Below are 24,602 nucleotides of genomic sequence, written 5' to 3' on the forward strand. Positions count from 1 at the left end.
GCATACATGCGCACGCAGTCGTACGACACTACAAATACATACTCAGTCTTTGGCTCGTGAGCATGCGAGCCACACGTATAACCTCAAGGTGCTAATAAATAAACAACATTCTCGCAATACTACTGAAACACGTATGTGGATTTGTTGCGTTGCTGTCGAAGAGAAAATTCGCGCGAATCTACGGTGATGACGCGAGTGTCATGTAATAGTAAGGTTATGCACTTGTCGGTTTCTTGACGAGCTTAATTTGCGTGTGCAATTATTTTTTTTTGGAGAGAATAGTGTGCATACAAGTGAGCGACAATGGTGTTCGAATCGATTGTCGCTGAACTCCTTAATAAGGTCCTTGGCGAGTACATCCAGAATCTCGATTATAAGCAACTTAAACTCAGCTTGTGGGGAGGTAAGTTTTTCTTTCCATCTCATTCTGTAAGTCAGGGTTATGTTTACATTCGATTGATTTCGCGAGATATCAACGCTTGTAAATTAGCGACAATTAACTGCCGTAACATTTCTCTTTTATGCAGGCTTTCGTGGTATTAAGGTATAATCTTTGTCTTGATAAGCTATCGATAAGCTACAAAAAGGAAGTACAGCGATACTTTACTTACGACTTTTTGAAGCTTTCAAAGCTAAATTAAAAATACTACTTTACGAATTGTTATAAAAAATTTTTTTGAACACTATCCAAAAATATAATGTCGAATAATACAATTTCAAAACTTTTATCCACGGCTTGATGTGTGAAAAGCAACTGCCAAATTGTTTTAAGTTTTAGAGTTTATATTTAGTTTTTGAAATTCTGTTTCATTTTGCAATGCGAAAAAACCATCAACGACTTTAAAGCATGAATTTTTCATATACCTCTTCTTCTGAAGCTGTTCGTGCTTGAAACCGTAAACGTCAGCAGCGGCATTTGCTCGGTATTATTGGGAATAGTTGCAAAACTTGACGAATGTTTCATTATAAACGCAAGTATCTTGGGTGTATGTATACATACTTACGCACACGTGTACATCATCCCCTATGTTTGTCAAACGCACAGATCTTTTTTTCTCAGTTTTCGGCAATTGATAAATTGCCTAACTTTTTTAGTTATACCGAATGTCATGCCTAGCCTCGTACGTGACATCATCGTTATTTAAGATTCATTGAAAAAAGAAATATGTTTGGGCGTTTTGCCTATTTTTTCCTTTGAAATACTAGATCCATAAACACGCAGATAGATTATCGTTGTTTTCTCTCTTTTTCTCTTGGTCGCTCTCTCTCTCTCTCTCTCTCTCTCTCTCTCTCTTTCTCTCTCTCGATAAATATTAAATTCGTGGTAAGGTACAAATTAAATAGACCGTAAGAGTTATTTATAGAAAAATTTTTTTCATTCTACTGTGAATTTTACATAACAGCTGGTGTAAAACTGTTATTGCTAGACTGCAGTGTGAAGTTGACTTTTGTTAGCGAAATTAAAATGAAAATAAAATCTATAACGCAACTTTTGAACAGATTTTTTTTTCTCAAAATATCACACTAGAACTTATTTGTAAAAAAATACTTGACAATTCTAATCTACCAGTCTCGTTCCATAAGTTATAGTTAGTTACTCGAGCTAATCAATAAACGCAGGTACGCAATCTCGCCAAAGTTCATGAACAGATTTTGAAACTTGCAGGAGATGTAGTCCTCAAGGATTTGCTTATTAAGGAGAGCGCGCTGGATATGCTGGATTTGCCGATAAAACTTGAATATGGAAGATTAGGTAAATATAAAAAAATACAGGATAATATTTTTAGAAATGAAATAATGAGCATTATTACTGAATTATAAATCGACTTATCAATGACTCACGCAAGTTATAAAACTTGAATATCATGTCAATGATAATTGCATTATTCAAAACTATACGTGACTGTATTATCATAAATGCTATATTAAGTTACGTTGTAAAAGCGATAATTTCACTATAATAATTGAGAAATATTTGACAAAATGGCAACTAACACAAAAAAAAAAAATTAAAATGTCACAAACTTTCAGGTAAATTGATCCTTAAAATTCCATTCAAGGACATGTGGAATGGCCAAATCGATGCAATAGTCGAGGATTTATTTATCCTGATAGTGCCGACAAGCCAATCGAAGTATGACCCGGAAAAAGAGGAGAAGGCGCAACTAGAGGCAAAACGCGCCGAAATCGCTAGGGTGGAGAAGAGCAAACAGCTGGCTGATTTGAAAAGTAAATTGATTTTTTTTCAGAATGAATTACTATCGAAATCGACTGAATATTTAATGATTTTTATCAAGAGAAATATGTGGGTTTATATAGCGTACAGCTATTTGTACGATATTATTTGAGTTTCCGTTAACGCTTATCGGTTATTGAAAATTAATCAATCGATAGTACTGATAATCTTAAATATCATGTATTATTGCAATTGTGTATTATTGCAACAAACTTATGTTAAAATGGCCTTTATATTTTTCAAATTGCGAAAGTTATTTTGGGAAGATGTAAAATATAAAAGTAACACTTCTCTATAACTTTTCAGATCAAGAAAAAGTGGATGACTCGATGATGGAGAAACTGTTAGCTCGTATGATAAAAAACATTCACGTCGAGATCAATCGCATCCATGTGCGTTATGAAGATCATGTCACCTTCAAAGAGCATCCGTTTTCCGTTGGTTTAACCCTCAATCGTTTCGCCCTTGAGAGTTGCGATCGTTTGTGGTCAACCCATGGTAATCTCAAGGATATGTATGCTATTCAACAAATTTTCAAGGTGATTACATTCTTTTCACTCGATATTATTTTTTAAGAAAAATTGTTCATGTTATGGATACTTAGATAATACGTTTAAGCAAGAATTTTAAGTTGATTTTAGTTTTATTATATCTTTCTAGTTGTGCACAATGGATGGGTTTGCTGTTTATCTGAATCCATCGCCGAAGCAATTCAGCACAGAGCCACAGTCCAAGTACCTGCAGATATTCTCTGAGAGTATTGCTACTGCTGATCATATTCCCGAAGATTATCAATATCGTAAGTTTCCATAAATAAATCCAATGTAACTAATGCTTAAAAAATTTAATTTAATTTTCTAGTATTGGGTCCAATAAATGTCAAAGCTAAATTGAAACTAAATCCAAAGCCAGAAACAGACGGCAGCAATTACACGATACCAAAAGTGTTCTTGGACCTCGAAATGCAAAAGTTGAGAATAGGTCTGACGAAAAAACAATACCAAACTCTCATGCAGATGGGTGAAGGTTTAGAGCGGGCGAAAAATGCTGCGCCTTACAGGAAATACAGGCCTGATTTGCTATCGTATCGAGGTCATTACAAAGAATGGTGAGATAAGTTCCACTAATTACCAAGGTTTATTAAATGCTCTATCGGATGAAATAATTATGCTAACGGGGAATTTTTTTCTACTTATTAACTTGATTGTATCACTGATTAATTTTTATTTATCCATTTTTAAACCTGTTTTTGCGTTCAGGTGGCACTTTGCATATAAATGTATATTAGAAGAGCACATAATAAGAGCCAGAAAAAATTGGGATTGGGCGCACATGAAAGATCACAGAGATACCTGTAGGAGTTATGCGCAATGCTATCAGACGAAACTTACAACAAAAAATCTGCCATCTGACATCGAGGAACAGTTAACAGAGCATGAAAAGAAATTAGACCTTTTCAATCTCGTAAGGATTAGGCAACAAATCGAGATGGAGGTAATATTAATTACTTGATACATTTGCTCTTGGAATGATTCGTTGATTCGATTTATACATTACTTATCACATACTTGATTTATTTTTCAGGTTGAAAGATTAGCGGAAAAAGAAAAAAATTTAAAAGCTAAAAGAGGTTGGTTTGGATGGGTATGGGGTACACCAAAGGAAGAAGAAGTTCAAGAGCTTAATACTGCTGCTGCGATAAGTAATGAGATAAATAAATAATCTAACTTTTTTGGGAACATTATTTACAAATTACATACACACACACAATTATATTTAATAATTGAATAATATTCATATACTTTATAGTGAGAAAATTCGAGGAAGAAATGACACCAGCAGAAAAAGAAAAATTGTATAGAGCAATAGATTACCAAGAGAACAGTGCTCCAGCGCATTATCCGGAAACGTATGAGGAGATTGATACGATGTTCTTCCTACATGGTCTTCAGATTCTTTTATTAGATACGGATAAGAGCAATTCTCAGGTTCTTGATTTACAATTGAACGGCGTGAAAGCTGGTTTCAAGTCACGACCATCTGCAAATGCTATTCTGTACGTATTGGTTTACTATTGCTCTGAAAAAGTAATATAATATTACAATCTATTTATAAAAATTGTATTTTTAGAGTAACTACTTCGATAAAAGATTTGAAATTACTTGGAGTAAAGCAAGGACATAGAGTGCCTTCACTGTTCAACTCAAATCCAGACGCAAGTTCTGAACATCAATTATTTTCAGTTTCATACGAGAAAAATCCACTTGATAAACTCTGCGGCGACAGAGTTATCGTAAAATCTAGTTCGGTACATATGGTTTATGATGCTCAAACGATTATTGAGTTGATTAAGCTATTCAAAGTACAGAATGCATCGACTTTATCACAGTAAGTTTTTATACGCCCTAAGGATTTATCAAATGAGTTTTATGGTAATGATTAAAAATATTTTTAGGTTGCAGGCTGCTGCAGCGGAACAATTAGTCAACTTGAAAGAAGTATCAGCTCTAGGTTTAGAATATGCCATCCAAAAACACGCTGCATTAGACATTCAAGTCGATTTAAAAGCATCGCAGCTTATAGTACCTCACGGTGGATTGTATAGTGGCAATGAGTCTTTATTCGTGATTAATCTTGGTAGTTTTAAAATGCAATCGATGGAGAAATTTAAAGAAGATTCTAGTTTGAGCGTTAAGCAGTTAATCACTATGGGAAAAACTGAAGAGGACATTTTGAATCACCTGCGAGAACACAGTTACGACAAATTCGTGTTAAAAATTGTTAATTTCCAAGTATGCTTATTGTTTACATTCATATTTTGTAACAAGTATTGTTGGAAATGTATTTTTAAAAAGTATTTTTATTTTAGGCTTTGATATCGATGCCAAATGAAGATTGGCGTGATGCGCTAACAAATACCATCAGCCCTATCAAAGTTTTACAGCCCACAACACTTGAAATACAGTTCCATAAATGCCTCGTCACCGACGATCCTTTGCTTCCGAAGACAAGACTCATAGGTAATTTACCGTCAGTGGCAATCAACATCACAGGTAATTTACTATTCTTCAATAAATTGTAAAATGATATGATAAAAAATATATAATAACTGATTTATTAATATTGTTACTTGTTCTAGAAAATCGGCTTTTCGAAGGTCTGGCAATTGCTCAAAGTATACCCATTCCCGAAGTAGAAGAACCAACAGAATCATTACGTGTCTCAATGGTAAGAACAAATATAGTAATTCAAAAATATAACTGTATTTTATAATTGAAAATATAAAATAAATTGCAGTCGAAGTCATTATCTCAAATGTCACTATTCAAAGAAATAACAAACATACCTTCCAAAATGGAAAAAATGCAAGAAACGCCTTCACCTTTAAGTTCAATGAAGCAAATGATTGATTTGGAAGCGAAATTCGTCATGAAAGAATTCACACTGACAGTGTCGAAGCAAGAAGACGAATCAAAAGTATCGCCGTTTATTAGATTTGAATTACTTCAATTAGAAGCAGAGTTGATGCAATTAACCTTTAATCAAGAAGTTATGCTGCGATTAGGAGGTGTCCAAGTGAAGCAGCATCACCACACTGGAGAGATCTTTATGATCAATACACCCATGTCTTCTGGAAAAGAAGAATACCTGATTGTTGTTAAATTTATTAATGTAAGATATTTAACTTTATCATTTGGAATATAAAACAAGAGACTAATTTTTGAATAAAATTTTTTTTTCCGTCAGATGAACAAGCATTCGCCTAAGTTTTCGAGATCGGGTTCAGTAGTCAATTTACTGCAACTGGAATTCACAACACTCGATATGCTTTTACACCAAGAAGCTCTTATAAATGTGCTTCACTTTCTATCCAATATTCAAGATAAAATCAGTGCCGCTACAACTGTTAAGGAAAGAAAATCCGAACGAAAAGTAGATAGAGTTGGTGGTTTAACGACTATTCAGGAAGACACATCGACGTTTATCAAAGAACAATTCCAGAAACAAAGAAAATCTCGTTAGTAACTTAATTTTCACTAGTATAGTTAGTTTAGACTTTAATATGCCTATGTACATGTATTGTACAGGTCGGAAGCAGGCGCAAGTGGAAATCATTGACTTGAAAGTCACAGCAAAAATTGGCACAATTAGTCTCAAAATGGCTAATGACTTCAGAGAGATTAGTGCTTTTAATATTGAAGGAATCACTGCTAATTATATTATGAAAGCTTCTCACTCGATTGCTAATGTTCAACTTAGTTCTGTGAACGTTAAAGATCTCAATACAATGTCTATATATAGAAACGTAAGTAAGCCTTCAAAATCAAGTAAATTTTTTTTATAGTTATTCTTTTCTTCTTCTTAGATTGTATCAGTTGAAGGTTCAGAATCTCTGCAAATTGACGTGATAATAAACAATGTAGAGCCTGACGACGTAGACAATAACATGTCGATAGCCGTAACGATGGGTTGCCATCGTATTGTCTTCCTCAATGCTTTCGTCACATCAGTCATGAATTTTCTGAATAACTTTCAAGCCGCTCAACAAGCGATTGCTGAAGCATCAGCTGCAGCAGCCGAAGCAGCTAAAACTAACATCAAAGATGTTCACGAAAGAGCAGCTCGAATCGAACTGTCAGTGAAATTGAAAGCCCCGGTGATTTATGTGCCGTTGAACTCCAAAAGTGAATATTGCCTTATGTTAGACATGGGCAATCTAACTATAAGTAATGAATTGAGCAGGCTGAATGTGAATACTGAGTCTGGAGAGAGTCCTATTATCGACAAAATGAACGTTGAGTTGCAAAATTTGAAACTTTCTCGGTGAGAACGACTAAAGGCATGAAAAATTAATTCTAATCTTAGAAAAATCTAATTACTAAAATTTTGATTTTTCATTTCAGATTAAGATTGAATAAACAAAACTTTGTTGCTGATAATGAAGTACGACTACTGCAGCCAGTCAGTTTCATTCTAGAAATAAAGCGCAATCTATCGACATCATGGTTCCGAGAAGTTCCCGATATCGAGATGTCAGGCCGTCTCAAGAGTATTAATGTACTGCTAAACCAAGAAGATTATGCGATGATAATGGCTACGTTGAGTGAAAATCTCGGCGAAACTGTCGAAGACAAAGCATCGATAACTCATGTACCTAGAATTGAAAGAAAACAGACTCTGACTGAAGAGTCTGTTAGACCTACCACCTGTAAGTAACGTGTCTTCAGAAATTGAGTTAAAAATGAATGATAAAAATATTTACCAAATTTCATTATTCTAGTTAAAGCCGATGTAGAGGTGATTAAAGAACGTGAAAGTGATTTACAAGAACAACGCAGCGTACAAACAACCATTAAATTCGAATTTATTATGGACAGCCTGGTAATTGAGCTATTTACCGGTGGTTCGAAAATGTTACAATCACAAAATTCACCGCTTCATTTACCAGAAAATAGTCTTGGCAGATTTGGACTGACATATTTAGCAGTAAAAGGGCGTATGTTCGCTGACGGATTGCTTGCGACATCAATTTTATTAATGAATTGTACGTTGGATGACACTAGAAAGATAAGGCAAGGATCGTTGATAAGAATTATGGAAAGGACGTCAGAAGTGCCTGTGATAGAAAATCTTATAGAAAATGATGCTAAACCGATTAGAAGTATGTTGGATGTGACTGTTAGGAAAGGACTTAATGATATGTTTGGTATGTACTTTCATTTATGATTATTCATTGGTAATTATTATACGAAAGTAAACTCAATATCAATTTTGTAGTGGACGTTCGTGTCTTCTCCTTTAGCATAATAGTCTCCTTAGATTATCTTATGAAGATCAAGGACTTCTTCAATGCTGGACAACCACTACCATCTCAGCAATTAGCTTCACAATCCTCACAGAAATCACAATTTGATACTAATACCAAGAAGAAAGTTGCTCAGCCACCACCTCCGGTGAATGATACTAAGATGACGATTAATTTGCATATTGAGAAGCCAGATATAATTCTGCTTGAAGATATGGATGATATTGATTCTAATTGCATTGTTTTGAATGTAAGTTTACGTCGTTTAATACGAATCTTTCTATTTTTTAATTTATTTGAAATATTTTTACTTTCTTCTATAACGTTTTTAGACGGAAATGTTTTTGAAAGTAAGAATAATGGGTGATCATCAAGTCATCAATGGGTCAATCAAAGATCTTTCTATTCTCGCTGGTATATATAATCCTGCGAAGAGATCCGATTGGATTTATCAAGTAAGCTATTCGTTGGGTCAAAAATATAACACTATTTCATAAAAAATATTTTTTTACAGGTACTTCGGCCAACTAGTATAAGCATAGCTGGTTCAACTCCAGAAGACAAAGGTTTGCATATTGACGTTCAAAGTACAGACATACACTTATCAGTCTCGCCAGGTAATTTTTTTAAGTTTTGATTATTAATGCTTTTTATTTGGATAAATGAAAAAAAATCTACGACTATTCGGCTCAAATATTTCAGGTGTCATTGAAATTCTCAATCGAGTCGTACAAACGATAACGAAGAAAGACGAAGAAGGTACAGAAGTTAAGAAGCCTGAGCCTAACCACGAAGGTTTGTGGGTTATCACACCTTTCACAGAACCTGACTATTGGTTTTTAAAAACAGGTAGGCAATACAATCACGTAAATAAGATATATTCGATCAAATCTCATTGATAATATTTATTCATCCTTTGCAGAAGTAGCAGTAGAAGCGTTGGAGGATCTCCAACTGTCTGATGATGAAGAAGTCACTAACATAGTTTATAAACCCGAGCTTGCAATTGTATCAGCGCCCACGATCTTGCTTACTCTTGAAGCTGGTGTTGGCAACAAAACTTTGCCTATGCTTCTTCTCCACCTTGGTTTTCAAAGTAATATTCACGATTGGAGTACCAGCACGGTAATAAATTTACTATTATTTTTTTATACTTATAGTTACTACAGTACTTATTATACTTATTATACTTATAATATAAAATATAATTAAAATGAAGTAATCTTAAATTTAGATGAGCATCGACTCTACAATGTCAGTCGTTATGGCTTACTACAATAGTCGATTAGCTCTATGGGAACCACTGATAGAACCTATGGAGGCTATTCAAAATGGAAAACGCACTTCAAGACCGTGGGAACTAAATGCCAAAGTAATTGATGAAACCGATAAAATTTACAAACTAATAATTTTGAACATAACTAAAATATAATTTTTAGATGCAATTCAATGATATCAGCATTGATCCAGCAGTAAATGCTTTCAGTCCAGTAGCTGATGTTGAATCAGATGAGTTACAGCAAAAATCAAAAATGTCTATTGACATTACATCTTCAGAAAATCTTGAAATAACAGTCACCAAAACTTGCCTGGAAGTGCTGAAGCAACTTGGCAATGCTTTTTCAAATGCCATGGTAGCTGGAAATAAAACATCTACGACAACCCTTGCACCTTACATATTGAAAAATGAAACTGGCCTCCCTATCACTTTAGACTTGGAACAGAGTAATTTCAAAGTATGTTTCTATTTTCTAACATATATGCGTACTAAAAAAATTTACTGAAAATTATCCATCATATTTATCAATTTGAATATAGGTTGCCGAAAGTGAAAATACTGTGCAAAGATCTAGCGCTTACGCAGAAGTTATATTGAATTCTGGGGCTTCCATAGAATTGGCTTCGAAAATCAAAACTGAAATTCACCTTTTGCAACAATTGAAAGCCGATACAGTGAAAGAGCAAGGCTTAAATAAATTTGTCATCGCGGTAATTTATAATTTTTACTTAATTTTTAAAAACTTGAAATGAATGTTCAATGAAAATTTTCAGTTCAAGGATATCAACAGTAGATTAGAAATCCCTGTTTTAAGAGCTGATAAACGATTTTATTCTCTGAAATATCGAAAAGAAGGATCTGAAGAATGGGGCATCATTTCTGATGTTATCGTCGAGGATGGTAGCACTATTGTAACACTACGCAGTATATTACAAGTAAGTTCGAATCAATTTTTCAAAAGCCTTTTACTTGTAAAATATTAAATTTATATTTTTCTGTAGGTTCACAATCACTTCTCCGAACCAGTGTCCGTGTACTACATGACCAAACGCGGCAACGAAGTTGAAAAACTCGGAACCGTTCAGCCAGATAAAAAATTCAATCTACCTCTCGATGCTGTGTACACTACAACGAATATTTATTGGTTGTTCTTCAGTATCGAAGGGTAAACTTTTTCCATCTAGAATAATAATCAAAATTCTTTATTTAAGCTCTCATTTCATTGCGTAGCTATATGGTCTCCGTTGATCCATTCATCTGGAAAGACCTACAAAAAACTGTGTCAATGACCAAAGTCCTCAAATGCGAATCTCGCAACAAGATGGAAGTCGTAGACCCATTCTATATCCAAGTACGTACCTCGTTTCCCTCGAATATGAAAGACAAGTGATCTACTTACTGCACCCACAACACGTCACAGTCGCGCAGCCCGCTACAATCTCTCTAAGAGTACAACGTTGACATTTCTAGACTCTACGCGCGCTCTTCGTGGTCGCGATAAGCGTTGTTGTTAGCGGGATAACTCCGATCGATTTGCCCAGGCTGAACTTCATGTCCAAACAACATCGCGTTCAAGCCCCACCAACTTCTTATCCTGTTCAGGTACTCATAGACGTAACAACACATTAGCACACACAATACACATGGTACACTTTCGGTATTTCCTTTGATAATTCGTACAAGCAGTTTACTCATGTGGATAGAATTGCTGTTTATTAGACTAGACGTGGATATAGCCGCATACGTAGTTCGGTGTATTTAATTTTTTGCTACAAGAGTGGGTTTTAATGGATTCGTTGTTACACAGGCCGTCGGTGAAATGGAGCAAATTTATTTTGAAAATACTTCTCGACATACCATGGCCAGTACTATTTACAATGTGCATCTCTATCCTTCGATTTATCTAAAGAACTTCCTACCAATTGATATTGCTATTATTCTACCTGGTAATGTAGAAGAAAAGAAAGTCGAAGCTGGTGCTACTCTGCAAATTCCAACCATCGATCCTAACAATTCCAACATTGTTATTAAGGTTTCTATTTTTTAAATAATATTGACTTTATTCAGATATTTCATTTCTATATCAAATAAATTATTACAGTTGCCGCAATATCTTGAAAAAGATTGGTCGTGCAGAATAGAGATAAAAAAAGATCCACCAGAGTTTTCAGTCTGGTCATTCGAGTCATTTGACAGCGCACAAAAAGTTATAATGGATCTTGGCATGCATATTTCAACCAAGCATGGATCGATCGTCATGGCCCTTTATTGCCCATTCTGGATGCTTAATAAGACTGGTCTTATGCTATCTTACAGAGTAAGTTGTTTTAAATAAAATTATTGTAGAAAAACATTATCGATTCTATTAGTTCTCTCAATAAGACTTTGAAGCTTTTATTTGTTCTCTTGGAAGTCTATCAAATCTAAAATTCTATACTCATTTAAAAACGGAAAAAGCGTTTCAAAATGATACTTTGAAATGTCTTTTCGGTAACATATTAAAACTCGCTTGATTAACCAATCCATATCCCATCGTAAACTAACCCATAAAGAGAACCGTAAAAATCCGTAACTATGCTATACGAAAGTCCTTCAACAAATACACTTTAAATTGTTTTGCAGAAATCAAGTAAAGGTGGCAAAGAGCACTCGAGCCCTGTCAAGGTAGAAACTGCCTTTCGCTCTATCAGCTATCTCCGTATTTGCTTGTAGATAGGAACTTCTTATTACAATAATTTTTTTATTTTCTTTATATCTTTTAGTTAATCTACTACGCGCACAAAACAATCGTTTAAAAAACGAACTGAACGTTTGATTAATTTCTTATTATGCTTATTTAGGTAACTAAGGTACTGTTAACTATTTGCACGCTTATGAATACTCGCGGCGTCTTTTAGGTAAAATTCGTTCAAAATTCACACATGAGCGTAAATATTTCAGTGTTGTGACTTGAATTGCTGTGGACATCAGCGTAATCAACGACCAAGGACAAAGGTTCTCGGTGACGTTCTATTTCTTATTTTTTCATTTGACGTGTCTCTTTATTTTTTCTTTGGACGGGACGATTCATTTTATGTTGCAGTGCTGGTAGTTGGTTCGCGCCTATAGCTCGCATGTTGACTCACTCGCTCCTTTTGACATACTTTCTTTTGTTTCGCATGATGATGTGCATAATTGATGTTTATTTATAGCTAAGAGACAAAATTTTGTTGGTTTTAACTGTGAGATAATAGTTACAGCGCATAGTCAATGTTTAAAAGTGAATATTTTAAATATTTTTAAAAGTGAATATTTGAAATCATAAAAAACAATTGAGTATCCAGTGATAAGAAAACACTGTATATCATTATGAATTAACAATTGTAAACTAATCGCACATACCTGATTTAGCAATTAATTAAATAAAAAAGTCGTGCAATACCTACATAAATATTCCATCATCTCATAAAATTTCCGCTTTAATTGTCACTTAATATAGGTGGAGGTTTCTCACAGCCTACTAAGCCGCAGTAATACAGCTTCAACCAATCTTTCAAAAAAGTAATTTATTAAAATACTATTTGAAATTTTCAGAGCGGAGAAAGTCATCTGAACGTGTTATACCATCCAGAAACATTCAAAGGGCCTATTCTCTTTTCATTCAAATCGAAAGCATTCTTTGGTAAAAAAAAGGCAATGGTGCGAATTGAAGATGGCGAATGGTCGGATAAATTCTCCATCGACGTTGCTGGTAGTAAAGGTGTTGTCAGTTGCAAGTACAATGGAAAAATTTATCAAGTATGTCTTCTTTAATCTTGAGAAGAATTATAATTGAGAAATAGGAATTTTTATAAATTTGATGTTTTTTTTCAAGATTGGAGTGCATAATCAATTGACCTATAACTCACTGACCAAACAGATTACCTTCACGCCTTACTATGTGTTAATTAACGATGCTGACTTTTTGATCGAGTGTCAAGAAGCTAATCGTCCTGCTGATCCTGTCATCAAGGTATACATTGCCTTTTAATGGTTTTAATTTTGACGTAAAAAAATGATTATTTTATTTTCTTGCAGGTACCACCACAAGAGTGCGCAGCATTCTGGCCAAATTCCGAGCAGGAAGTGAAAACTTTACAAGCCAAAGTAGCTTCTCACCCGGAAAAAACAGCCGCATTCATCTACACGGACGTGCACACGACTTTATTAAAACTGGACAATAAATACGGTGGTATCAACGTTGACGTACAAATCAACGAAGGAGGTGTTTACATTTCTCTCTCGGGCTACACACATGGAAATGCTCCAGCATTGATTGTTAATCATACATCTTACCCGATGAACCTATGGGAGAAAGGCTCGATAAATATTAGAACGATACAACAGTATAACCGAATGTTTTACACTTGGGAAAAACCAGCTGGATCAAAAATACTCGTTTGGGAGGATGGTACGAAAAAGGAAATCGAGGATAATTTGAGAAAGGTAATTTAATATGTTTAGATTTTCTCAACCGAAGATATTTTTATTAATCATTGATCTATAGGATACATTGGGTTACTTCCATCATCCTGACATTCCCGACATGAAAATCTTCTACGTGTCTTTCCTAGATGGTATCCAGCGCGTTCTTCTCTTTACAAAGAGTTCGAAGATTGCAGAGGATTGTCAGCTTTTAGGCAGTCTTGAGGTTATCGATCAAGACGTCACTATGAAAATACACGGTCTTGGTTTGTCTCTCGTCAACAATATCAACAAAACTGAGTTATTGTACATGTGTATTGCTAGTTCAGGAATTATTTGGGAAGGTAAAAAGTTACCAACTGGAAGGTGGAAGGCACTGAGTGATAGGGAAGTGTTTTTAATTGAACAGGGATATCAGAAATATATGATGGAGTTACATGTTGATAAAGAAACTGCTTACCGTGTGGCTCTGGAACCGAAATTTGAAGTAAAATTTTTCAAAGGTGGATTTTCACAAGCCGCATTTTGAATAAAATTTTATTTCTAGGTTGATTTCCTCAACTTAATGATGCTCAGACCGCATAAACGATACTTGAGGCGAACATTCCAGACTGGTCTTTGGTTTCAGTATCGAACATCGGCTCATCAAGTACAATTGCATGCGAAAATCAACAAACTACAAATTGACAATCAACTACCGGACTGTATCTTCCCTGTTATCCTGGCACCTGTTCCACCACCTAAAAGCGTGTCTCAAAGTTCAGGTACTTGGAAGATAAAAATTTTGAATTTTTTTTCCTATACAAACGAAAAATCGTTAACCTCAATATTATTTTTTCAATTCTTTAGTAATGAAGCCATTTGCTGAAATGAGTATAGTCAAACGATTATTGGCGCACAGTAATGTCCAACAATTTCGATACTTCAAAGTTCTGATTCAAGAGTTCCATGTAAAAGTAGACTTGGCTTTCGCAAACGCCTTGATGCTTCTGTTTGAAGACGCCGAAGCGAATGAGGCGCAACAGGTAACATTATAATGAACTATAAAAAAATAATTGTTTGCAAAAGGTGAGATTTGTTTTGTTTATTATTTACAGAGAGAATTATTCAAAACTGACATGAAACTAGTCGATGAGCCGTTACTTCATCATGTCAATTTGATAACCACTGCCCAGCAAAAGAATTTCTTTGATTTACTACATTTCTCACCGCTCAAGGTTTTTGCGCATTGATTTTCGTAATACCTTCTTGGAAAAACTTAAATTCATATCGTTTCTTTATTTCATTTCAGATTCATATCAGTTTCTCTATGACTGGTACCGGAGGCGGACCTTCAGCAGTTCCCCAAGTGCTCAACGTTGTGCTTCAGGGCATTGGCGTTACCCTTACAGATATCAATGACATCGTATTCAAGTAAATGTTTATATCTTTTTATTTTTTTCATATTTCATATTGTATAGTAATTGAATATTTTTTTTAAGATTGGCCTACTTTGAAAGAGATTATGTATTCATGACAAACAACCAAGTTATTTCCGAAGCAACGAGTCACTATACAGGCCAAGCGATCAAGCAACTCTACGTTCTTGTACTTGGTCTCGACGTAATTGGCAATCCGTATGGACTAGTCGTAGGTGCAATGAAAGGTGTTGAGGACTTATTCTACGAGCCTTTTCAGGGTGCCATTCAAGGGCCTGGTGAGTTCGCCGAGGGTTTACTATTAGGAATGAGGAGTATGCTGGGACATACAGTAGGTGGAATGGCTGGCGCTGTATCGAAGATTACGGGCGCAATGGGTAAGTTTTGATTTCCACTATTAGGGTTGCCAACTTTACGAACGTATATCTTGGTGATGTAATCTACTTTTATGATTTCAATGCTTATATTTGAAATAATGTATATTAATAAATATCTAGCAGTAAGTCAATTTTTAACATTTTTTAAAAAATATTTCAAGTAAATGGCAATATTTATTAAATGATAGTGATTTTATATTATAAGTTAAGAAATGTATTTTTGAAAATAGGTAAAGGACTTGCAGCTCTAACATTTGATAAAGATTATCAACGAAAAAGACAGGAACAACTGAATAAGCAACCTGCAAATTTGCAAGAAGGCCTCGCTAGAAGCGGAAAGAGTTTGATTTCGGTAGGTGTAATACTTTTAATAGTAGAACCATTCTTACTTAAGAGAGTATAATACAGCTTATATATTATAGGGTGTTTTTGATGGCGTTACCGGTGTCGTGACGAAACCAATTTCCGGAGCTAAAGAGGAAGGAGTAGAAGGTTTCTTCAAAGGTTTTGGAAAGGGTGTTGTTGGACTTGTTACGAGACCTACATCTGGTATTGTTGATTTTGCTAGTGGATCTTTCGGGGCAGTGAGAAGGTAGAGTTTTTTACTATTTATCGTAATCCCGTGAAACGTATAGAGGCATCAAATTAACATTTGTATTTTTGTAGAGCAACGGATTTAAACGAAGAAACTAAGAGAGTTCGACCGCCAAGATTTTTACAGCCTGACAGTTTAGTACGTCCATATGTTCGAGATGATGCTGAGGGTAATAAAATTCTAGGTGTAAGTTACAAATATTTATTTAATAATACATTGTTTTAGTTTAGAAGTTGTTTAAATCAAAGTACTAAATCTTTACAGGAACTCGAAAAAGGAAAATATGCTAACACAGATATGTATTACTTTCACATGAATATGGGCAAAGATGTTTTATTGCTAACTGATAAAAGAATAGCGTACTTAGAAAAGTGTGACTTGTTTGGTGGTTGGAAGGTAACTTAATTATTAAAATAAGTTAGATAGTAAATGTCAATTACTTATGCGAAAATGATTTTCAGGTTGATTGGTCGTACACGTGGCAAGAAATTGATCCACCGCCAGTTATGGTCGACAAAGGTATCCAAATTTCTCTAAAAGATGGTCAGAGAAGGAAGAAGCTTGGAGGATTGTTTGGAAATTCGGATTCGGTAAAAGTACTTCTCATACCAGATTTACTAACGAAACAGGTATACTTCAATCGTTTCTTTTTAATTTTTTATTTGAATAACCATATTGAAATTTTAAATAATAAATTCTCTATGTATAAATAATAAAAGTATTACAAATAACATGACATTCGATAATTTATTTCAGCTGTTATGCTCAAAAATCCATGATCAACTACGACAATATAAAGCCTAAAGTAGTTAAACCAATAGATGAAAATATAAGAAAAATTATTTAAAGCGATATCCGTTTCTTTTGAAACGACTTCGCCGAAAAACTGGTTGTTTCCAATCACAAGAGCACAAAGATTTATGGAATGAAGACTGCTGTAACGCTTATCGTATGAACTAATGGGCTTCATGATGTTCTTCTCTACCTCGAAGAAGTTAAAAAAAGTGGTTCAAGTTTCACATGAAGCAATAATAATTGTTCACGTTTTTGTACAAATTCCAGATCATAATTATTTTAAAGTTGACATTTAATTTCATTTGGTCTGTTTTTTGTTACTTTGTGTTTTTGTTATTAAAAAAAAAAAGGGTATTGTCAAACTCTGTGATTTGAAAGATAAAATAACCTATATTTATTTTTTACTCTGTATATGTTTAAAATATTTACCATGAAGAATTTTACCTTATTTTTTGTTTTCATCTATAAACCAACATAAATAATTTACAATTCATATGTAACACTAAAATATATATTGTGCAGCGCACTGCTTTAATAATGTTTACGAATTAAATGCGTATTCGTGACATTTTAACAACTGAGCAATTAGCTCAGGCTTCAAGTCTAAACTACAAAGTAATAAATAAGTTCTTTTTACAAAAACATTACTGAATATCGAATCAATTTATTAATTTCTAAAAATAATAAGTTTATATTATACAATCATGAAAAAAATGTTTCATTCTTGTGAGAGTGTTTTGATATTCATTTTGCTATTTTATAAGATTTTATGAAAATAAAATAGAGCATTTTATAAGAGCTTAAAGAGCTGTTTATTTATGAACTGCAAAATGTTGTTTGAAGAAAAAAGGTTTTATGAGCGTTAAACGCTTGAATAGTTATAATCTGAAGCTATAATAAAACAAAATTAAAAAAAATCATATATATATATAAGGCGATATTTTTCATCAACGTATTGTTTACAACGTATATTTTACAAATAAATAGGCACGTTATCTATTGCAAACGTTTTTGTTCTATTCTATAATATATATTCCACTTTCTCCTATAGCGACAAAAATTTCTACACCAGATTTTTTAACAATGAAACTACATTTTTGAATATATTGGCAGAATCTTCAAAAATGAACAATTACGAGAAACGTAAATTAATAAATAAATATAAATCTAAAATAAGAATTGTAGAGTACTATTGATTTTATATCAAGATTATTTAATTTTAAATCTATATGTATTTTAAAATATGTACATCTTATGGTTGCGCAGTAGTCGATTATATGTCAGAAATGTCGGAATTCATGTCATCTGGGAAATGTCAGAATCATTCTGACACCCTACATGATACGTCGAATCGTATTTTTTGTTTGATCATACTTTGCTGGCTGGAGTAGGGGAGGTTCGAGATTATAATCTGAGCATATGAGGCAGGTGTTGCCGACCGTCGAGCACTGACAACTCCAGCCGGTAACACGAAACGAACGAAATTGTGTAACCTTTTCCATCTCTTGTTTCATTCCACATTGCAACCCTCACGACTAACCGACCAAATAACCAAAGATCGCAGAACTAAAAGCGCTAAATTCAAATTTATGTAAATCGTTGCTTATTGTTAATCTTGGACGTAAATTAGCTCAAGCCAAAAATTTGAATATTAAGTTGTTAATATTATTACTAACTCGAGCTTGAATAAAGACTGTTTTTATTTCACAAATTTCTATCCTAATCGTAATCGTAATAAACCTCGGTTTTTTGACTTATCTCTATCACGTTAAGCTATAGTTCCAATTAACAAAACTAAAAGCAACCAATTTTTCTGAATAGCAGTTTATTTCGTAAAAATATTATTAAAAATAGCGATTGTAAATGTGAAGTTCGAGGACTCCATTGAACGTGTTTTTTGAGAATGCACTCTGTATAATAAAACTAGTCAAACTCTTTTCAAAGAAGTTGGAAATATTTTTAAATATGAATTTTGCTCCATTGTTTCTTATCCTTATTCTGACGTAATCATCAAGTCAGACAGCTTTTTTTAAACTCATCCAACCATTTAACATTTTCTTTGAAAAAGGCAAGTAGCCCTTGAAAAAAGGATTTCATGCTCCAAATATCCGAATAAAACATTCCAAGAAACTTTTGACATTGAGCAAAATTAAATTGATAATTTATACTCATAGATTCAAAATTATCACAAACGATAGCTGCCACACGTTGGTTTTGCTATTGGGTGTCTCAATGACAGATCCATATTCTCAAATAAGATTTCTCACTCAGCCTCTGTCCACACCGCAGCAACTGTAGCTCTGTATTAATGTATTGATAGAATTTTATTTGACGAAAACAAAAATTTCAGAAATTTCACTGTCTTAGAAAATGCTCTAACTGTCAACTTTAACTCCACCTTTTCATCTCGTATCATTTTACAAATTAAATCTAATCTGCTCCATTGTTAAAAAGAACTTGATAATTTAGTAAAACTTGTATGAATCTCTTTCCACTGGGGAATTGCAGACAACGAATTTACTGACAACGGTGCTAAGCAGGCAGCATCTGGGTATATATTGAATTACCTTACACTAATCCCTTTCGCCTATTTAAGATTAAAGTTACAATGGTTTTAGTAAGTTTTTCAAATTCTAATGCTGTATAATTCTGTCGTTTGATTTAAATATTATATAGAAATATAACAACGAGGATATGAAGAATTTACATAATTTTGTATGTGAATAGACGGACTTTCATTATAAAAGTTGCTATTAATTTTACTACGTTTGCCGCAATGGTTTTAAGTTAACTTTAAATAATAAAAATATGTAAGATTGTGAAATAGTATTGTTTTATTAATTATTCATATTGTAGTAATTGGCACCGATCTAGCTTTTAGTTTGACAAACTTGTAAGCAACTGTTTTACAGATTTTTAAGTGACTAAAAAACATCAAATACAATAAACGAGATTATTTATATGTGTCAGTTACAATGATTTCATTTGCCAAGCCTCGTAAAATTTTTAGACCAGCTGCTCACACTTCATTCAATACCTCTTACAAGTTCGCATTCTTATTAGAGTAAATATTCGTTCAACTTGAAACGATTTAAAACATTTGTGATATCGCATGTTCATTTGTTCGCAAACAGTAACACAAAGCCTTTTTTTTAACGTTTCAGTTATTCTCAGCTTGCCATCCAATGATTTTTTTGCTTCTGGTAACATATTAAAACTCCCAGCTATTGCGCCAACTTTATAAATGTGCTAATAAATTTAAGTATCGGACGACAGTCATAATGAGCGAATCATTGTGTGGAGCCTAATTATTACAGCAATTTTATACGGTAATTCAGAACTCACTTACTAACTACTAAATTTGTTCGTAACAAATTAAAAATAGAGCATCTGCATCAGCAAAATAAGCATATATTCTATTAGCACGGAAGGAAAGAGTTAGCCTTCGCTGTAGCAAATCGAATCTGCTCCAGTATTGGTAGGAGCTGAGGAAATGTCTTCTTTCTAATGGCTTTTCTACAACACTGTTTAATTTGTTTCGCACGTTGTCCTTTCGTAAGAAAAATTGGACAGGATTCCGACGGACGGATAACAATGGATCGTTGCAGGCACGAATCGCAGCTTTAAGCTGGCTTCACGACGAGAAGCTCGACCTCGTGGCCGCTTCTCGCAGCGAGGCCGCGAGCGTCGCTCGGCGGGGAGGCGACCCCGGCCAGTTGGCGAACGATGTCCTCGCGCGTGCGACCTCTGGTCTCGGGCAGCAGCGAGTAGCAGAAGACGAAGGAGGCGAGACAGAAGCCGGCGAAGACGAGGAAGCAGCCACCGCCGAGCAGGCTGTCGAGAGTGGCGAACATCTTGACGACGACGAAGGCCATCGCCCAGAAGAAGACGTAGCAGAGCGTGCTGGCGAGGCTGGAGACGTCGTTACGGAAGACTTCCGAGGTGATGACGAAGGGCACGGGGCCCATACCCAGGCAGTACGAGACCATGAACGCGGAGAAGGCCGCGAGCGGCAGCCACGAGAGCCGCTCCACGTGGTAGCCGCGCTCGTGCAGGCACAAGAACGAGCCGATGAGCGCGTGGCACAGCGCCATGCCCGCGCACGAGACGAGGCTCAGCAGCCGGCGGCCCGCGCGCTCCATCGACAGCGTCGCCGCGTACGAGCCGAGCACCTGGATCGCGGCGACGGCCATCGCCGAGTTCTCCGCCGACAGCGCCGGGGCCGCCCGCGCGAATATCGGCTCCGCGTAGCTGATCTGCAAGCAGACGCACGGCCCGTGACGCGCGATGCTGCGCCGCGCCGCCCGCGGCTCGCCGCTCACCATCGCCAGGATCCCGCTGAGCTGCTGGCCGGCTATCGCTCCGAGCGCCACGAGCAGGCCCCGGCGCGCGCCGCGGTCCCGCAGCAGCCGCGCGAGGCCGGGCGCGCCGCCGCCGCCGCCGCCGCCGCCGCCGCCGCCGCCCTCCGCCACCTCGGCCCGCAGCCTGGCCAGCTCCCGCTGCGCGAGCTCGCGGTCGTTCGCCCGCAGGAACAGCAGCGATCTGCAACGACGAGCGACAGGTTGAGCTTGAGCCGACCGGCCGGCCGGGCGTCGCGGCGCTCACTGCTCCGCCTGGGCCGTCCGGCCGCTGCGCACGAGGTAGACGGGCGTCTCGGGCACGAAGAGGAAGGCCGCGGCGAAGCCCACTGGGAACAGCAGCGACAGCACGGCGAACAGCCGGTAGGACAGCTGCGAGCCGGCCACGTAGGCGAACAGGATGCCGAACTTGGCCGACAGCAGCAGCAGGCTGCCCAGCGCCCCGCGCACCTGCTCGCCCGCGATCTCGCTCACGTACAGCGGCGCGATGTACATGCTCATGGAGGCGCCCATCCCGCCCACCAGCCGCGCCGCGTACAGGAAGTGGACGTGGCTGGTGCCGAAGATGACGAGCAACCACGAGGCCGCGGACGGCACCGCGGCCAGGTAGCCGAAGCCCTTGCGGCCGAACCTCTCGCTCAGCAGCCCGGAGAACGGCACGACCATCAGGGCGCCGATCGGCAACAAGCTGCTTATCCAGGATATCTGCTCCTCGGTTATTCTCGCCTTGCCTACCGGCGGCGCTGCCAGCCGCAGCTGAGGGATTATCGGCGATGGCCAGCCTATGTTTATGCCGCTCGACACCGTCGCCAGGTTCACTGCAAGTCGCAACCACACGCGTCGCATGCTCGATTAGATGCGCCTATCGACAATCGACCCTGACCGCGCTCCGCTTTCATTTCCCTTTCTTTGCGACCTCGAGGGTCTTTCCACCCTGACTTTCGGACTCCTCCCGCGGACCTCCGTTTACCATTGTTTTCAAGACTCAATGACGGCATTTCTTTTTTCCAGTAGCAGTGCCTCGGCATTTCGGTAGCGAACGCGTCTATTCCATGGAAAAGTGTTTTTTCACTCCAGCTATAAAAATGTAAGCTACCGAAACAGGTGCATTCGGACAGATAAGATAAGAATCTAACGTTCAACGTGCACGCTCATGCAAAATTACGCGTACCTCGCTTTTCGATACTTTTGGTATAATGATTGATGAATCATTTCGTCAATTTAATATACAATTTACCACCTCACATGGCACATTCGTGAAAAATGAAAATTTTATGAACAAAAAAATATCGAAAACCTTTTTTAAGTCTTACCAATGATTGCGGCTATACATTGCCGAACACTTCCAGTATTCTTTGATCTTTCTGGCTTGTTCATGTTTGAAATACTCCAAGTATATACGTTAATAATATTATGATTATTATTATTATTATTATTATTATTATTATTATTATTATTATTATTATTATTATATAATAATGATATTATTTTGGCACTGCATATAAAGCATTCACATTATTTTTCTGTAACAACACAGTGAAAGTAATTAACGAAGATTCACGGCAGCTGTTGCAGTCTCTTTCAAGACAACTCTCAAACTAACCAGATTCATTATAGTGTTCAATTTATTACAGCTTGTATTCGCGTGTCATCAAAGATAAGTAAATAGGAAAAGTTTCATGCATGTATTTATGCTGTAAATGTGACAATGAGCAAAGTGCCATTATCTCTTAATGATATGACATGCCATTGAATAAACATCTCTTGAATCCAAGTGATGTTTATTCAACTTTCAAGCTTTATTTAATAATTAGGCGACAGCGATTACGATTCACATATTGGTTATTGAACCGCACATCATATCTTTACGAATATTCGGTAAGCTGCTTGAGAAAAAGAGAACCTTTACCTTTTTTTTTGTCTTTTATCTACTTACAGAAAAATTTTTGTATCAGAAATATATACCTTAGCTTTTCTTTTGTGAATCTCAAATAAAATTAATAATAGTTTTCAATGTGCCATCAATGGAATAATAGTAAGAATAATGTGATCTTATCTTTGATATTTTAAATAGAAACATTTTACTGCTTGAATAAAGATGAGAGTAGTCTTCCAAACCATAAAACTCTACCAACTAGTTTGGCAACTTTATCCGTAGAATAAACTAGGTCAGTAAATATAAAATACATAATTTTACTGATACACGAGATTAAGATTTTTTCTAAGTACTATTACAGGAGATAAAAAATATTTCGCTATATACGCAAATTAGTAAACAATAAAACTACATTCACGCTTTATTTACAACTCATTAGTCAAACAATAAATTCGAAGGAAATGATCTATATAATCTTTCAGTAAACTACTTTTATCTAGCTAACCTTATTTAATTTACAACCATGCTCACAATGATTTATTTCAATTTTTTTTATAAGAATGGCGCTACCAAGCTTGAAAATCGAATGGCAGCGATTGTTTATTTAATTTTTCGTAGCAAATTTCGTTTTTGCTCTTTTTTCTTTTTCTAATGTAAGATATTAATAAACAATTTAGTAAGGATCACGCTTTAGACAACAATAAAATTAAACAATTAAGAACACGTATCACTAAATTTTTATAGAAGCTATAAATTACTCATATTCGCATTCCAGACTTATTATTTTCATCAAAATCACCGTGCACATTTCTTATATGCTCAATTTTCAGAGATAGAGCTACGCAAAACTATATAGGCCAAAGAATTAAGAAGTAACTTATAACTCGAATTACAGGTAAATAACGGTAAAGAATTTTTTTTATTATACATAATTGCATCAAGATTTATTAAACTATTTGCTGGTATGTTTTAAAATAGAAAATGTTGTAGATACACCGAAAACAAATTGTAAAAATTAAGTTTTAAGTATGTAGTCACGTCGACAATATCGTGAAGAGGTCATTTAAGCGAAAAATTGCGTAAATACGCCATGCCGACTGCAGGGCAGAGAGTTGAAATGTCAATATGGATTAAATGTATGTTAATATTAATCATTGCCATTACAGTGTCTAGTGAAACTTTTTTGTTTCAGTTCAATTCGTTATAAATTTCAACGCAATTATAAAAAACAACAATGGAGTATCAGCGATGATTGCTTTTCACAACAAATAAAAATATTCCGCTTGATTTCAGAAGTTTTCTTTTACAAATGTAAGAAGCTTTCGCTGTCGACGTTAGAAAGGATCCTCGATAATCGTTCAAATATGATCCGATACAATAGGCCTCTCCGATTGAATTGATTCCTGTGGAACGTAAAGT

General features: G+C 35.9%; 2 protein-coding genes across 9 annotated transcripts; one reads left to right on the plus strand and one right to left on the minus strand.

Moving 5' to 3' along the window:
- The first annotated feature begins 73 nt into the window (after positions 1-73).
- Positions 74-17,903, plus strand: LOC131672945 (intermembrane lipid transfer protein Vps13). Of its 6 annotated transcripts, XM_058950514.1 has the most exons (50): positions 81-403; positions 1,667-1,753; positions 2,032-2,229; positions 2,543-2,775; positions 2,897-3,035; positions 3,098-3,344; positions 3,496-3,730; positions 3,821-3,938; positions 4,046-4,292; positions 4,367-4,624; positions 4,692-5,028; positions 5,106-5,289; positions 5,376-5,464; positions 5,534-5,908; positions 5,984-6,254; positions 6,325-6,542; positions 6,603-7,060; positions 7,141-7,445; positions 7,518-7,943; positions 8,015-8,292; positions 8,375-8,497; positions 8,557-8,659; positions 8,745-8,891; positions 8,965-9,167; positions 9,277-9,414; positions 9,482-9,778; positions 9,861-10,031; positions 10,095-10,256; positions 10,323-10,486; positions 10,552-10,672; positions 10,792-10,923; positions 11,129-11,353; positions 11,423-11,638; positions 11,944-11,985; positions 12,262-12,315; positions 12,895-13,098; positions 13,175-13,312; positions 13,378-13,785; positions 13,847-14,251; positions 14,312-14,528; positions 14,614-14,789; positions 14,862-14,981; positions 15,056-15,177; positions 15,246-15,559; positions 15,790-15,911; positions 15,982-16,151; positions 16,226-16,340; positions 16,419-16,550; positions 16,616-16,783; positions 16,911-17,903. In XM_058950514.1, the coding sequence occupies exons 1-50, from the start codon at positions 304-306 to the stop codon at positions 16,956-16,958; spliced, it is 9,960 nt and encodes a 3,319-aa protein (XP_058806497.1). In that variant the 5' UTR covers positions 81-303; the 3' UTR covers positions 16,959-17,903. The 6 variants fall into 6 exon arrangements, with proteins under 6 accessions (XP_058806502.1, XP_058806497.1, XP_058806498.1 ...); XM_058950515.1 differs by lacking the exon at positions 12,262-12,315; XM_058950517.1 differs by lacking the exon at positions 10,792-10,923 and having other exon boundaries at positions 82-403; positions 16,911-17,902.
- A 1,181-nt stretch (positions 17,904-19,084) lies between these two features.
- LOC131672946 (solute carrier family 2, facilitated glucose transporter member 8-like) lies at positions 19,085-22,867 on the minus strand. Of its 3 annotated transcripts, none has more exons than XR_009302672.1 (4): positions 22,621-22,867; positions 21,555-22,125; positions 19,348-21,491; positions 19,085-19,249 (listed from the first exon to the last, which is right to left on the minus strand). XR_009302672.1 is itself a non-coding variant. In XM_058950520.1 (4 exons), the coding sequence occupies exons 1-4, from the start codon at positions 22,682-22,684 to the stop codon at positions 20,573-20,575; spliced, it is 1,488 nt and encodes a 495-aa protein (XP_058806503.1). In that variant the 5' UTR covers positions 22,685-22,808; the 3' UTR covers positions 19,772-20,572. The 3 variants fall into 3 exon arrangements, 2 of the variants coding, with proteins under 2 accessions (XP_058806504.1, XP_058806503.1); XM_058950520.1 differs by lacking the exon at positions 19,085-19,249 and having other exon boundaries at positions 19,772-21,205; positions 21,272-21,491; positions 22,621-22,808; XM_058950521.1 differs by lacking the exon at positions 19,085-19,249 and having other exon boundaries at positions 19,767-21,491; positions 21,786-22,125.
- Between the last annotated feature and the right edge of the window lie 1,735 nt (positions 22,868-24,602).

Source organism: Phymastichus coffea, unplaced genomic scaffold, assembly GCF_024137745.1.
Source record: "Phymastichus coffea isolate CEN01 unplaced genomic scaffold, Cenicafe_Pcof_1.1 PCOF00162, whole genome shotgun sequence".
Taxonomy (NCBI): domain Eukaryota; kingdom Metazoa; phylum Arthropoda; class Insecta; order Hymenoptera; family Eulophidae; genus Phymastichus; species Phymastichus coffea.

Excerpts from the sequence above, each read along its gene's own strand:
- LOC131672945 (XM_058950514.1), top strand. The coding sequence starts at position 304 with ATGGTGTTCGAATCGATTGTCGCTGAACTCCTTAATAAGGTCCTTGGC. Across the intron at positions 13,313-13,377 it reads CTGCTGATCCTGTCATCAAG|GTACCACCACAAGAGTGCGC; the intron begins GTATACATTGCC and ends ATTTTCTTGCAG. Across the intron at positions 14,790-14,861 it reads AAGCGAATGAGGCGCAACAG|AGAGAATTATTCAAAACTGA; the intron begins GTAACATTATAA and ends TATTATTTACAG.
- LOC131672946 (XM_058950520.1), bottom strand. The coding sequence starts at position 22,684 with ATGAACAAGCCAGAAAGATCAAAGAATACTGGAAGTGTTCGGCAATGT. Across the intron at positions 22,126-22,620 it reads ATGTATAGCCGCAATCATTG|TGAACCTGGCGACGGTGTCG; the intron begins GTAAGACTTAAA and ends TGCGACTTGCAG. Across the intron at positions 21,492-21,554 it reads CGGACGGCCCAGGCGGAGCA|ATCGCTGCTGTTCCTGCGGG; the intron begins GTGAGCGCCGCG and ends TCGTCGTTGCAG.